The sequence below is a fragment of the Etheostoma spectabile genome, chromosome 11 (assembly GCF_008692095.1).
Source record: "Etheostoma spectabile isolate EspeVRDwgs_2016 chromosome 11, UIUC_Espe_1.0, whole genome shotgun sequence".
Lineage (NCBI taxonomy): Eukaryota > Metazoa > Chordata > Actinopteri > Perciformes > Percidae > Etheostoma > Etheostoma spectabile.
The window spans coordinates 1544191-1558400 of NC_045743.1; the positions used below are offsets into that span (position 1 = coordinate 1544191).

At 39.3% G+C, this 14210-nt stretch overlaps 1 protein-coding gene across 2 annotated transcripts in view; it reads right to left on the reverse strand.

The window, feature by feature from the left end:
• The window catches only part of slc15a2 (solute carrier family 15 member 2), a 28420-nt gene that overhangs the window by 2207 nt on the left and 12003 nt on the right, over nt 1-14210 (reverse strand). For both annotated transcript variants that reach the window (XM_032528833.1, XM_032528832.1), the window contains 19 exons: nt 13846-13987; nt 13068-13160; nt 12391-12490; nt 10618-10708; nt 10440-10517; nt 9224-9306; nt 8974-9057; nt 8765-8854; nt 7533-7577; nt 7174-7209; nt 5896-5984; nt 5424-5505; nt 4538-4663; nt 3412-3579; nt 2388-2434; nt 2122-2229; nt 914-1013; nt 684-827; nt 151-255 (listed from right to left, as the gene is read on the reverse strand). In XM_032528833.1, the coding sequence (XP_032384724.1) occupies nt 151-255; nt 684-827; nt 914-1013; nt 2122-2229; nt 2388-2434; nt 3412-3579; nt 4538-4663; nt 5424-5505; nt 5896-5984; nt 7174-7209; nt 7533-7577; nt 8765-8854; nt 8974-9057; nt 9224-9306; nt 10440-10517; nt 10618-10708; nt 12391-12490; nt 13068-13160; nt 13846-13987 (1811 nt within the window). The remainder of the gene's footprint in view (nt 1-150; nt 256-683; nt 828-913; nt 1014-2121; nt 2230-2387; nt 2435-3411; nt 3580-4537; nt 4664-5423; nt 5506-5895; nt 5985-7173; nt 7210-7532; nt 7578-8764; nt 8855-8973; nt 9058-9223; nt 9307-10439; nt 10518-10617; nt 10709-12390; nt 12491-13067; nt 13161-13845; nt 13988-14210) is intronic.

The following is a 14210-nucleotide window of genomic DNA, read 5'->3' on the forward strand; positions in this document are numbered from 1 at the left end:
TGCGCAAACGGATTTATGAGATTAAGATATATTTAAGGTTTAAAACTATTCCACAAATAAAAAGGTGGTCGACTGTGGTTTTGGTGTCTAAATCCTCTTATTTTGTGTAAGAGATTTTAATGTGTCCCACAATGTCCCATGATGTCATACCTGCTCTAGTCCCGCCCCCTCCGCCACAATCAGCACTATCACGTTCCCAAATGCAACAGTGAGCAGCCAGCCGGCCTGCAGGACAGACTTCATGTTGGCTGGAGCCTGAAGAGAAGAAAAATCCACAGTTAGTAAAGAAAAGAGACAACAAGCAGCCCTGGGCTCATAGAAATATTTAAAGGTTCCATGAAATGTGATATTATTGGTTTTTGTTAAAAAAAAAAAATAATGTTTGGGTTGGGACATCAGACAAAGGGCTCTAAGTTGTGGAGAGTTAATTTAACAGAAAAGGCAGAAGGGCAGGATTGTGGAAACCTTTTCTGATGACTTTATTGGTTGAACTTTAATTACAACAACTCTGAAAGTCTACATTTACTGAGTACTGTTTTCCCAGAAGTAGCCTTTCCAGACATTTTAACCATTTTAGATTTCACATGATATCATGATTCACATGATTCTCTTTGTAGGTTTAGATGTTTGCTCTAAAAAGTTATCTTGCCCACGTGGCGATGATAGTGTGTATTATGACAAACCTGTGAGTAGGAGAACTCCAGGCCTGTGATGGAGAACATGACCTCTCCAATAGTTATGAGGACGTACTGGGGAATCTGCCAGGCAATGTGCATGTCGTTGGCGCTTACATCCTCCATCTTGTGAGCCACAATCTTACCCGATTCCTGACAAAAATCACACAGAGGGGGTTCTGTCATGTTCTATAGCAGGGAAGATCTGTACATAAAACTTGCATAGCAAGCACACTGACCTCCATGAGTACGACAGTGTAGGAAGCTCCAAAGTCCAGCAGGCCCAGGTCCAGATCAGAGCACTGGTCTGACTGTAAGCTGCAGCTGACATGTGGGTATCTACCCAGAGGCAAGAGGTACATGAAGGATGAGATGAATTAAAAAAAACACATGATTTGAGTAGCTTTGAACGAGTCTACATTGAATTAATAACAGTATATCACATACACTAAATCTTTTGTTGAGGCAAAATAAGGGTTTTTACTTCACTAGTCACTAGATAAGTGGGAGGAGTTATTTTTTAGGGTCCAAGTAAAGGGCTCGCTGATTTTCTGTATGAACAACTTTAGGCACAGGACATTTGGAGCACTGAGCCGGTTAATCTAGATTTTTCCAACACTACAGTATAGAGAGCAGAAGTGAGACTAGAACATATAGGTTCTGTTTAAGCAGTATGAAAACCTCATGCAAAATCACATTTAACATGTCTAATCATGCAAATTTGAAATTCTAATATAAATTAATATAATTAATTCTAATAATCTGAGTAGATTTTGCCCACTTGGGGGCATATTAACTGTTTTAATATAATTTTCTGGGGTATTTTAGGCCTTTATTTGTAAAGGACAGCTGAGAGAGGGGGAACGACATACAGCAAAGGGTCGCAGGTCTGAGTCGAATCAGTGGCGGCAGCATCGAGGAGTAAACTTCTATATATGGGTGCGTGCTCTGCCAGGTGAACTACCCAGGCATATTAACTTTTAAATTACTATAGCAACTCATTAGCAAACAGTTTATTCATACATCAATCTGGTTGTGTTTGTGTCCACCTGTTGAACGTCTCATATACACTCTTTTTTTAAGCTCTGTTTCAGTCTCCACCAACTCTTTGAGAATTATATCTGGCTCTTTAGCTGCTAAATGCCCCACTATGTTCACCAGTTAGTGTCTATTTGGTGCTGAGCAAGTAGTAAGTGTGCAGTGAGTTTTTTCTTAGCAGAAGACAGCTGCCTTCTGCTGGAAACGCTACTGTATAAGGCTCTAGAGCTGAGACAGCCTGAGTTCAGTAATTATATCACTACAAACTGCCCCTATCTGTAATTTGCTTTGTTAAGAGCACAAAGTTTCAACTTCAAAAAGCCTTGCATTTAGTTGCAGATGCTAGCTGACCAGCAGTCAGGATTTTGGCTTTTTATATTAATTTAGACCCCCCCCCCGTCCTACTCACTCTCCCCGATCCACAGTCTTGTTAGGAGACATGCTGTAACTCGAGGGCAACTGGAACATTACTTGTCCAACAGTTAGGTTTATTGCCTCTGGCAGTGTGTTGAGGAACCTGTTAAATTAAAATTAGAAGAACTCATGAGCAAATTTAACTGATTATTCAAGTTAGTGAACATTTTTACCGCAGCAAGGGAAGAATTATGTTAAAATATTGCACAGTGTAGAGGAGTAAAAGATGAGCCATAACCTCTAGGATTAAACCTGTTTTACCTCAGGAGAGGATTCCCATCTTCATTTTTTATGATGTGGTCATCCACCTGGATAATTAACACAAAAAAAAAAAAACACTGCCAGGTCATGGGAGAGTCTATCAATAACATCAGTTTCAATTCTCTGCCTAACGTTTGTGTTGTTCTTAGAATTTCGAAGTATGATTTTTTCAAATATTTTACATACTTGTATAATACTTTACAGTCTTATACAAGGCCCTGAAAAGGCATTTTTTAATTCAACTTCTTGCTATGAATGATGGGGTCCTACATGAACACACAATAATCTGACAAATCTCGCATGACAGATTTCATTAGATAGATAGATAGATAGATAGATAGATAGATAGATAGATAGATAGATAGATAGAATAGATAGATAGATAGATAGATAGATAGATAGATAGATGTTTATTGATCCCAAGAAAAATAGGAAATTCCTTTGTTACAGCAGCAAAATCAGTCACAAAGCACAAAATATAAATATAAATGAAATACTAGGAAAAATATACATACAACATATAAATATACATGAAATACTAGGAAAAATATACATACATACAATATACATGAAATAATAATACGAATAAAGTAAAAAGAACAAAAATATATATGAATATGTACAGGATGGGGGAACAAAAATGTGCAACTGCTTAAATAATATGCTAAAATATGCTAAAATGTAAATGTAAATAAACCAAATGTGCAGGTTGCATTAGTGCAGTAGTGTGGTGTCCAAAAGTCTCATCTAGCACCCAGAGATGACATGTTAAAATCTTGAGTTGGAATAAGATGGCACACTTCTGTGCAATTTAATTTAATTTTATCCATAGTGTCAAATCATAATAGATGTTGCATATATCAGGATTTGAATCAAAATGTACAACAGTTATGTGTTTTTTTGCTTAAGTTGCCAGGAAGACTGTCAATCAAATCTGATCAAACCCCACCCAACTTGGACTGTTGCTTATTCAGCTATGAATATTTAATGCTATGGAAAAGAAAACGGAACCAGGGTCACTTACATGTTTGCACTGGATTCCACTAGTTGTGTCTGAGTACAAGATGAGGCTGTAGGCCTTCTGTTCATCAAGCATGTGGTTACACTCGGAGGTTTTTCCATTGAAGGTGACTTGAATCTTCAGCTCCTCGCCAGATGCCTCCAGTGAAAGTGTCTCATATTTTGGAGGATCCTGACACAGAGACCATGGGGTTAGTAAACTGACAAAATGACTATTAGAAAATTAAAGTTCTTGTTTCTGTTGAGCTCTTTTACTTAGAATGAAGTTGCAAAATAAGACATGGACTTGAAAAAAAAAGACAGAAGTGTCCTGGTCCCTAAAATGTTCCTGTAGAGCAGCGTCAGGCTTTTGTGCACCTACTAATTCTGTGCATTATTTTGGGTCAAATGGTACACTGAATACTAATAGTTTCCAAGTATCCTTCAAATCCTATTTGTATGAGTTAATCCCTGTTTATTCTCTACATATAAGATTGTAAATCTGCTTAGTATGTTTGTATCTTCTGGTACGTATAATATATTCTTGCTTTGCCAGACTTTCCTCCAAAGTGGTTCTGGCTAGTCCACACAGCATCCTGGGATGGGAGAGAAACCTGCTCTGGTTCATTGGCATTTCTTTAAACCAATCACAATTGTCTTGGGTGGGGCCAAGTTCCGCATAGAGCCACCGTGCCGCTGCAAAATGCCTCGGGAAGGAACTTGTTTTGGTGGAACGTGCACGTTCAAAAGCTGAAGGAAACGGACATTGGCTGAAAAGACATTTCCGGCGGAATTTCAAGTGGCACAGGAGCAATCGCAGAAGTGGAACATTGTGGATATAGACTACGTTTGCTACTACTGTTTCAGCAAGGACACTTCTGAAAAACTAAATTTCTATCCCAGTTAGACATTTCCTCATTGGATAAAGTTAATATTATTGATCAAAGGGGGCGATAAACCCTGCACAGGTTTCCACTCTCACACTCAGTCTTCTGGTCAATTGTGAGTCTACAATCTAGACCCGTTTAATGTAGAAGACAATGAGTAAAATGAGTATGCATTTAAGGGACACCTCTTCACTGGGAACTTCCCTGCAACCATACAGGATGGTATAGTATAAAGTAGTTTTTCCCCTTCTCCCATCTGGTTACCTGAAGGTATTGGATTGGCTCTGGAAACAGGTCGCTGCCGGGGATCTTCAGACTCACATCAGCTTCTGCCAGGTTCAAGACCTGCAGGAGACAACTCCCAGCAGGTGCAGGATCCACCACTGTTTTCTAGCAGACAAAAAGGGAAATAAGAGCACTAATACTGATAAATATAAAACAAAGTCTTTTAAAGAAATAACTATATCATGAAGAGTTTTACACTATTTTTACATTATTTTTTACGGTTCATGGACCTCAATTTTTTTAGATTCACTCAAAGGATTTCTAAGAATTAAAATGACTAAAGGTTGCGATTACAATTTTTAATAGATAACACCTGTGTATTCTGGGAAGTGCATATTTATCATGGCAGAAAATGGAAAACACGAGCTGCACATTTATTACTCAAGAATATTCTGTATACATTTTTGGCATTTCACTAGAAAATAGTATTTTACATGAAGACACATTTGGCTTATACCATGAAGTTTCCATTCTAGCACCAAAGCTTAAAATATATCTGCAAGCTGCCCACATGATTTCAAATTAACCTCCTGAAGACAGCTCTAATTTAAGCAGCTGCTGCATGAGGACATCATCCAAAAATAAATCTAGGGGCTTGCGACAGTTTACATTACTTAACCCTAAGGTCAGGTCAATGTTTTGTCAGGACATATTGGTCAATGTCTTGTCTTCCAGGGTAGGAAAGCAGAATTACAGATTTTCCACAGTGCATGGGATCCACAAAGTCTATGTGCAGGTATTTTCATGTTTTCTGGCTGGCTGTGCATGCATGCAAATAATCCTATATGTGTAAGTAAGTAAAGGTTTTTGGTGTCTCTTTATTTTGAAAACAGGTGCAAGATTCATAATTGCTGCTCATACGTACCACAACGTTAACCTCTACCAGTGTGGCTGCTCCGAAGGCCAGCGCTGCAAAAATCATCCCTGTGGCCATTTTCCTCAGAGGCCTAGGACAGACAGTCAACACTTTTATACATCTTTCATTCAGAGCCAAGCTTTATCAAACTATAAATCCAAAAAGTGATTTCCTCATCAGTGTCCTTACTGATCTTCTGCCTGATAAGAGTCCCATCCCTTGTTGTGGGGGATAGCTCAGGTTGTAAAGATGACACAATCTCATCTGTTGCAAATATGTCCTTTACAACCTGAGCTATTCCCTTACATACATATTATCATTATTATTATTTTTATTATTGTAATTTAGACAAGATGTCCTTCATTTGTTAACCATGTATTTGTATCTGTGGGATATGATGGCTCATTTTCCAGTTTAAGAGACTTCTCTTTCTGCAATAAAGGGAGTATGGGAGTGTCCAAAACAACATGCTTCTACTCACGTGACGTTGATTCTGCAAAATCCAACGAGCGGATATATGATGAGGTCAAAGATGGGCACAAAGAGAAGAATCAGCAGGGCGTTCAACATCTAGACAACAGGGAGGGAAAATGTGGTTAACTGACAATAAAAGCTCACAAAATCTCATAAAATCATAAAGGTCAAAGTTATTTGTGAATGAGAGACTGATTACAATTCAGTATCACCTGTAAAGAGATGGCAACACGGCAGTGATTAACAGCTGTAAAAGTGTTTTCACAAGAATGACAGCGTCGCTTAGCAAGTTAAACTTTGTCTTAAGTGCTTCACTTGATATGTGTAATACTGGTGTGTGTGTTTTTGTGTGTTTGTGTTTTCACAATATAGGCCTTTTAAAATGGCTGGCAGGTGTTCCATAAAAAGTACATATCCAATACACAGCAGTCTGTAGGTATAAGATTGACTCACTAGATGACACAATTTCCGTGTTGTCTGTCTCTGCAAATAGAATTGAAAATGAAATGATTGCTGATGTTCAGCCTTAAAGCGCTCATTTTTAGGTCCATAATTGTACTTCATTGTTGTTGCAGAATAGGTTTACATGGTTTCAATTTTTTTTTTCATAATATGGGCACTAAGTGTGTTTGAGGGTGTTCACATGTACATTGTGTGCAGTGTGTGCAAACAGAAGGCATCAGGTGGCATCAACCGGCGCTCAGAGCTCCCTTCTCCCCGGAGCTTCCCTCTTCCAAAATTTGAACCGCATCATCGATGACTGCCGATTTTTGCCAATGAATAATTGGGGGGCTCCAGGTGCTGGCAACATGGAGGTAAGTCAAACACCGTTTGTCTGTGTAAACTACCCACACTCTGGTGACGCAAAGTATTACTTTTAAGTATGAAGTTAGAAACAAGGAGGCAATTAGCCTAGCTGAGCTTAGAAGCTGGAAGTAAAGAGAAACCGCTAGCCTGACTCTCTCCAACGTTAAGAAATACACCTATTATTGCCTCTAAAGTTCATTAATGGTACACTTAGCTTTCAAGTCAAGCTTTCGGTTCTTTCAGTTTACAACTGTATGAGTGCAATCTGAAGCCACCTACACATGAGAGGTAAAACCACAAGGCAGGGCGCAGAGCAGAGAGACAAAGCGCAGGTATACGTCATTACTGCTTCTGGCTTTGGTTGTGCCTTGAAAGGTCAGCGGCAACAAGGTCAAAGTTGAATGGTTTGAATTTGTATCAGAACACCTTGTTGTGCATTATTCCTAATTTTGGTAAGCGCAGGAGGAGATGCACATACCTGCATTTGGTCAGGTTTAATGACGAAGACATCTCCCTGTAAGAAAACAAAAAGATTCCATTTTAACAGGTAAGCCATTTAAAATGTAACTTCATGAATTTAATAGGATGTGCAGGGTTTGCATTGCCCAATAACATTCACTTTAACCAGTTGAGTGCATGGTTTATTAAGACCATAAACAATGTAAATTACGGGAATAAAAGAGAAATTGCAACAACGCCCAACCAAAGGGAAAATCTGTTTTACAAGATGTGTAATCAGATGACTCTCAAACCCACCCACTGATATCACAGTGCAATAAAATGTTAGATTTTTTTTACATTTCTACATCCTTGTCATTTCATGAAAGAAACTCTTACAAAAGCCATGTTCATCCTTGTGGCTTGAAGTGTCCAGCGGGAACCCTACAATACAGAAAAACAATGACTGTTAATAGCTGCATCTCATGTCACTTTGGTTTTTAAGATTATATTTCCGTGCTTTTCCACCTTTTAATGGACAGGACATCTATGTGAGAATGGGGGGAGAGAGGGGGAAGACATACAGGAAATCGTCACAGGTCGGACTTGAACCTTGGCCCCCTGCATCGAGGCATAAACCTCTATGCATATGTGCGCCTGCTCTACCAAACGAGCCAACCCGGCCACGCATGTCACTTATTTGATCGCTCCTTGACTCCTCGGTCCTCAGCTGAACCGGAAGTTGTTCTTTCCTTCCTCGGTGAAGGCCGTCTCAGAGGAACGAGTATCCAGGAGGGACCATTGAGGAGCTATAGGGAAGGATACACAAGAGCAGCCTTCCCGGAAGCCATGTAGCTGAAGGAGTTTCTTACTACCCCCAAACAGCTGATGTATTCATGTGACGCATCAGAGGAAAGGACGTCTCATCCCTCTAAAAACACATTTGCTTGTTTCCTCGCTCCTCCGATGAATTCCTTGCGCCTCTCCCATGCTTCCTCCCAGGGGTGACTAAGGCCCGAGGAAGAGAGGCAAGTGGAGGAGTCAGGGAGGCAATTCAAGCAACATGAGAAGCACCTTATGCCAATATAGGTTAAGTCATCAGCTTCTCTCTAAGCTTAGCCTAATGTGTCTAGCAGGGTGGGTTTGTTTGTTTTCTTGGAGAGAATAATAAGGAAGAACTAGTTAATATTTGACACGCCTTTGGGAGAAGTGGGTTTTCTTTTATTCCTGAGTGTTATTTTGATGGAGAATGAGTTTAGGAGGAATAAAGCTCAGGAATATTGAATGTGGCTTTGAGGTTTTCCATAATCAGATGGTTGTGTTGAGTGTTGGCCAGAGGAGAAAATAACAGATAATTATGGGATTTTATACATTAAATGCTTCGACACAAGGCCTTAACCTTGTGCTGACTGAGAAGACAAGGTAACAGTATGTACAATCAACAAGAATTGAACATGTTACTTGATTTTAACACTAACACTCTTAACACTAATATTTAATTTACATTTTGCAGGTATGTAGTCATAAACCATTGCCAACCCTAGAGCCTCTTGACTTTTTCAGTGCACTAAACATGAGTAGATAGTGTATGGATTTTGGAGTTGGGTCAAAGGTGTTGTGTCTTCACATACCTGCTGATCAAACAGAGCCCAGAACATTGGCAGCGGGATGTAGAGCACCAAAACACGCAGCACCATCTTAATCTCCTCGATCAGACGCTTCTGTTAACAGCCAAACACACAGACTGGTGGCTTCATTGCATCAATAATACATCCAATGTTCTTTGAGTGCCAATCCCCAGAAAAGACTAAAGAGTGATTTGTAGGAGTCCTTCCGTTACCGAGTAATTCTCCTCAGCCCAGTCCAACCAGTGTTTCCTCTGAGGGTCATACTTCCATCTCCCCCAGCGGTTTTTGATGGCAAACTGCAAACCAAAAGACAACAGAAATGAAAACGGAAAAAGGGGACAATATGTGAAAGTCACTCGTTTATGACAAGACACAATGTTTCTTGGACAGTACAAATAGAACTGCAAATAAATAGATTTGCATTTTAATACATCATCTCAGGGGGACTGGGAAATGACTCACCCCAATGCAATTGCAGACTTCCAACAGGATGTTTCCCTGGGGAGGATTCCTCTTGTACAGCACGCTGCCAGCAGTGAAAACAACTGCACGAGATGGATGAAGAGTTAGCATGAACTCAGAGGTGTGAAGAAAACAATTTATGTTGGCGACGGCTCAGCTGTTGTGCTGGGAACAGTTGCACCGCTTGGAAAAGTGCCAACATGCTCATATCAGCTATATATTTATTTCCTAACCAACATAACAGCAGAATCTGACAAAGTGCTTTACCATTTATATTATGCTTTGTCCTCCTACAATGGATTTTCAAATGCATAAGAGAAATCAAATCTATCATATTGTAAACAAGCTTAGAGCCCTGAAAACACTGAGGCCCGTACTTTAGTTTCACTCTCAAAGGGCCCCTCCAGTAATAAAAGCCCAACTTGTTGTCACAGGTCAGCCAAGCATGAATCCCAAAAGGTTTAGTGGGGATTCAGAGGCAAAGACAACTGACTGTCAGGTTGCATAAGGAGGTGCCTTGATCAAGAGGAAGGCCAGCCTGTCAAAAGCTTAACTTTATACAAACATACTTTTAGCATGCAGATAGGAACCATAACGTTAGCTCAAATTCTTAAATGTGACAGTTAATTTGGACTCTGATTTTAGAATTAGGGCATTGTGTTGCAGCCTGGTGTTTTCATGTACATCCTGGAGGCATACAAAGTGCATTTATGTTTTGTTTTATGGCTTTTCCAAGCAGTTCTTTAGTATCTGTAGATTTCACATCCACACAGCTGCTACCACTGCTGCTGCTGCAGCTGCTTGCCTTCACACTTACTGTATGAAGGACAGTAATTAGTTCTTGACCATTGAGCAGCTCAAGCAGCTATAACCAGAGTTTAATTACGTTGAAACAAAACACTTATGGGGAAGTATCAGAGCTCCACTAATACTATATCGACTTTATGTTGACATTAGCCGATATTGGTTTATCACAGCTATATCCTTATCAATTCATATTTTGGCAGGTAAGTAAGTTAGGTACAAACATGTTTTATAGGCTGCTTGTTTTGACCCATTTTTTTTACTTTCAAGTATCGATTGTTACTGGCCATATCGGTCAGGCTGTAGAGAAGAGGATGTTTTGCAGGCCCGGTCTGTACTTGCAATACTTAAGTAGACCACTACATGTAGATTGCACCTGCCTAGATGATGTTACAGCTGGATGGACACTCACCTAAAGCCACAATCATCAGAACTGCAGGAACCCCGAAGGCCAGAGCATAGCAGTCACTACCAAAACACTGCACATCCCCTGCAGGAGATAGTCCAATGATCATAGGGATGTCAGTCACACAGTCAACCTCATTGGGTGTATATAACATGCGTTGAACATAAAGAATGTGAACGCTCACCTCTCAGTATGGGTGTAATCACAGTCGACAAGAGGCTCCCAGCATTGATTGACATGTAGAAAATGGAGAAGAATTTCTGCCTCTCGCTGCCCTGGAGGTCATCAATGGAATAATTTGGTAACACTTTAAATGACTTATTTTCAAATATTGTATTCTGTGATCTTTAAGTCCTCATTAAGGTTATAAATTACTTTTCTAAACACTGATTATTATGTTAATTTAATGGATACCATGCAATTCTAGCTAGGGGTGGGAATCACCAGACGCCTCCCGATACAATATCACAATACTTATGCCACAATGCAATATTATTGCGATTTTAAATATATTGCAATGCATTGCACTTTATAACCTTTTTTCCAACCTCAAATTTTTCCCAATTTCAAATGATGTCCCCAAAAGGAAACTCAACATCCGTTTCATCTAAAAAGAGACATATCTATGTTCATCTCACTTCAATTCTATTGCTGTAAAATGGGATTGTCAAGCAGACAAACTGACCAACACAGGATAAAAGATCAATACTTGTGCCTGTGTATCGATACAGTATTGCCACTGCAAATATTGCGATACTATGCTGTATTAATTTTTTCCCCCACCAATAATTCTAGGACTGTACAATTTTGTGTAACCTATTCTTAACTTGTTTATTAATCTTTCTATTCTGACAATTTTAATTCAAAGCTGCATTTGTCTATTTTGGACCATGTGTCTGTTTTCATTTACAAATCCAGCATAGACTTAGAAACATTATTTTATATTTGAATTCATGTTTGTGTCCATCTGATGAATATAAGTTTAATATTCACATGTTCACTCTGGTTTGGTCTCAACAAACTCCTGAGAAAACTATCTGGCTCTTAAGCTGCCGATTGTTGAGGTAAATGAGGTAAAAGAGGCTGGAACGCAACACATAATGTGACTTTCGCATTAGGAACACTGAAACAACAAGTCTTTAATCCAACATTCATACCAAAAACGTTGAATAATGTAGTTTTGATCATCACAACTAGAAAAGGGTTTCCCACACATCTGTTTGGTATTATTTCCATTACCTTGTACTGAATATTTATGAGTGAACCAACTGTGGCACAACAGTTGAGCAGCTTTTGATACCATGACCTTTTTGTCTTTTATTGCAGAAGGCCTGAAGAAACCATCTGTAAAACTAACAAATCTATAGGCACTTAGGTGAATTGCAGGGAAGCTGTTGTATAGAGCAGGGGTCTTCAACGTTTTCCAGGCCAAGGACCCCCAAATTGATGGCGAGATGGAGCGGGGACCCCCTAATTATATATATTGTATAAAACTGTGTTATATCAAACTGGTCCTATAGTGCCATGTGTGCATTGATGACTGAAAGACATCTTCTGCCTCCATTTATCTGTTTACTACAGTGTGTTGAATTCATGTTAATGTGTATTTAAAGACATTTCAATTAGTGGAAAAAATTGCAGGGGGGGGGGGGGGGATATAAAAAAAAGTCTAATCAACCAAAACTTTCGCGACCCCCATGCAGTACCTCCGCGGACCCCCTAGGGGTCGCGGACCCCCTGTTGAAGACCCCTGGTATAGAGCGTAATACTTTGGTTGACAAAATTTTTTATCTTTGTGACCCAATAAAAATGGATGGTACTTTCTACTCACTCATTCTGGACACGTGGAATTTATTGATTCAGTTTACAGATAGTTTTTTCACTGTGTCCTTCAAAGACAATACAAACGTTAGTAGCTTTTGTGTCTTCAAACTAAAAAGAAAGTTCGATGACTTACATGCTCCTCGTCAAACTGATCTCCGCCAAATGCCGCCACGCAGGGTTTGATTCCTCCGGTGCCGAAGGCTATGAGTATTAGACCTACCATGGATAGAGCACTGCAACACAACGTACAAATGACCTGCTGTTGATGCTACTGGACGTTGACTATATACACTGTACGTATTGAGTAGTCAACCTAACAGAATAAGTAATGCACTGTGATAATCAATTGATTGTTAAATTAATTTATCAAGAAGGCTTTCTCTTATATGGGACACAGACAAATAATTAATCTAGTGCTTGAACAATTGTGATTCATTTGGCTAATCTATAATTTAATTTATCAAGTAAAAATACCAAACATTATTGGTCAAAGTTTCTTAAAAGTAAAACACTAGTTACATTAAAAGTGTATCATTGTAAAATGAACACTGGATGTTGGACTGTTGATTGAACAGAATAAGCAATTTAGGATGTCATCTGGACTTTGGTAGCTTTTTATTGACATCTTGTATGACTAATTGACTGATCTAATAATAATAAAAAATAAATAATCAACATCTGAATCAATTAATATAATTCTTGTAACTGCCTAACCTGAGCCTGGTTGTAGACCTCTGAATAATAAGGAACTCTAGGTATTCTGTCTAACAGCCCTGCCTGCTCAAAATGACTCCGCTCCAGATAACTTACATGTGCATGCTGCTGTTTCCCACAGTGGGAATGGCTCCAACCGACTTGACCACATGGCCGATCACGTAGACAATGGACAGGTAGATGATGGTCCTGTTGAAAGCAAACTGGGATTATAATCAGTTAAAGCTGCACTGTTATTACCATACAATATATGTGTGTGGTCAGTGTGATTAATCTCCATTTATAGGTTACACAATTTAGACAAATCTCACAGATTAAGGGACTGAAATACTGCATGACGTATTGCAAACATCATGCGCCACTGATGATGCAACCACAGATGTTCACTGTACATACACTACCATTCAAAAGTACAGTCAGACTGAATGAGGGGACTGCTCTATATTTTTTTCATGCTCTTTGATGCTTTTGTGTTCTATAAAGTCCTCTTTACAAATTTTTACGTTTTTTTTTTTTCCCCACATGGACAAAATGCTGTCCGATAATTCAGATTGATAATTAAAAGGGCAGAAAGAGAAAGATCCTTCTCAGCAACAGTTGAATAAGAAGACAAGAAATTAAGTCATTTTTTTAAAGAAACTGGAAGCTTTGTAATAAAATGTGTGCTGATTTAAACAGGAACTGGTTCCTGTTTCTGTGTCAAGTGCACAATAATGCAGCCTATAACAAGTTGACTTACACCCCGTCTATGACACCAACACTGTAAGTTGATCCAAAGAATCTGTTTATAGTAAGGTCTGTGGATTACCACTTTGGGGATTTGGGTTGAATTAATCCTTTGATGTATTTGGGGATGAAGGACACAGGGACTCACTTAAATTTTCCGAGCCATGAGTCAGCAATAAGAGCTCCCAGTATAGGTGTGAAGTAGCAGAGGCTGCTGAAGGCGTGGTAGACAGCGGTGGAGAGGTCCTTGTCCCAGCGAAGGTAGGTGAGGAAGTAGAGCGTGAGCACCGCTGTGAACAGACAAGCACAATGATACTCCAAACCTCACATATATGTCCAAATACCCAATTACATGTCTTCAAGACCTGTACTACTCAAGTCTCCTTCAATGTGGTTCATTTCTGTGATCACAAACTCATTCTGTGAGCATTGTTCAAACCAATCGAATATGTATTTTATGCTAATAAGGTAGCCGTTTAGAGAGCTACCCAAGAGGAAATTAAAAGGTCCTGT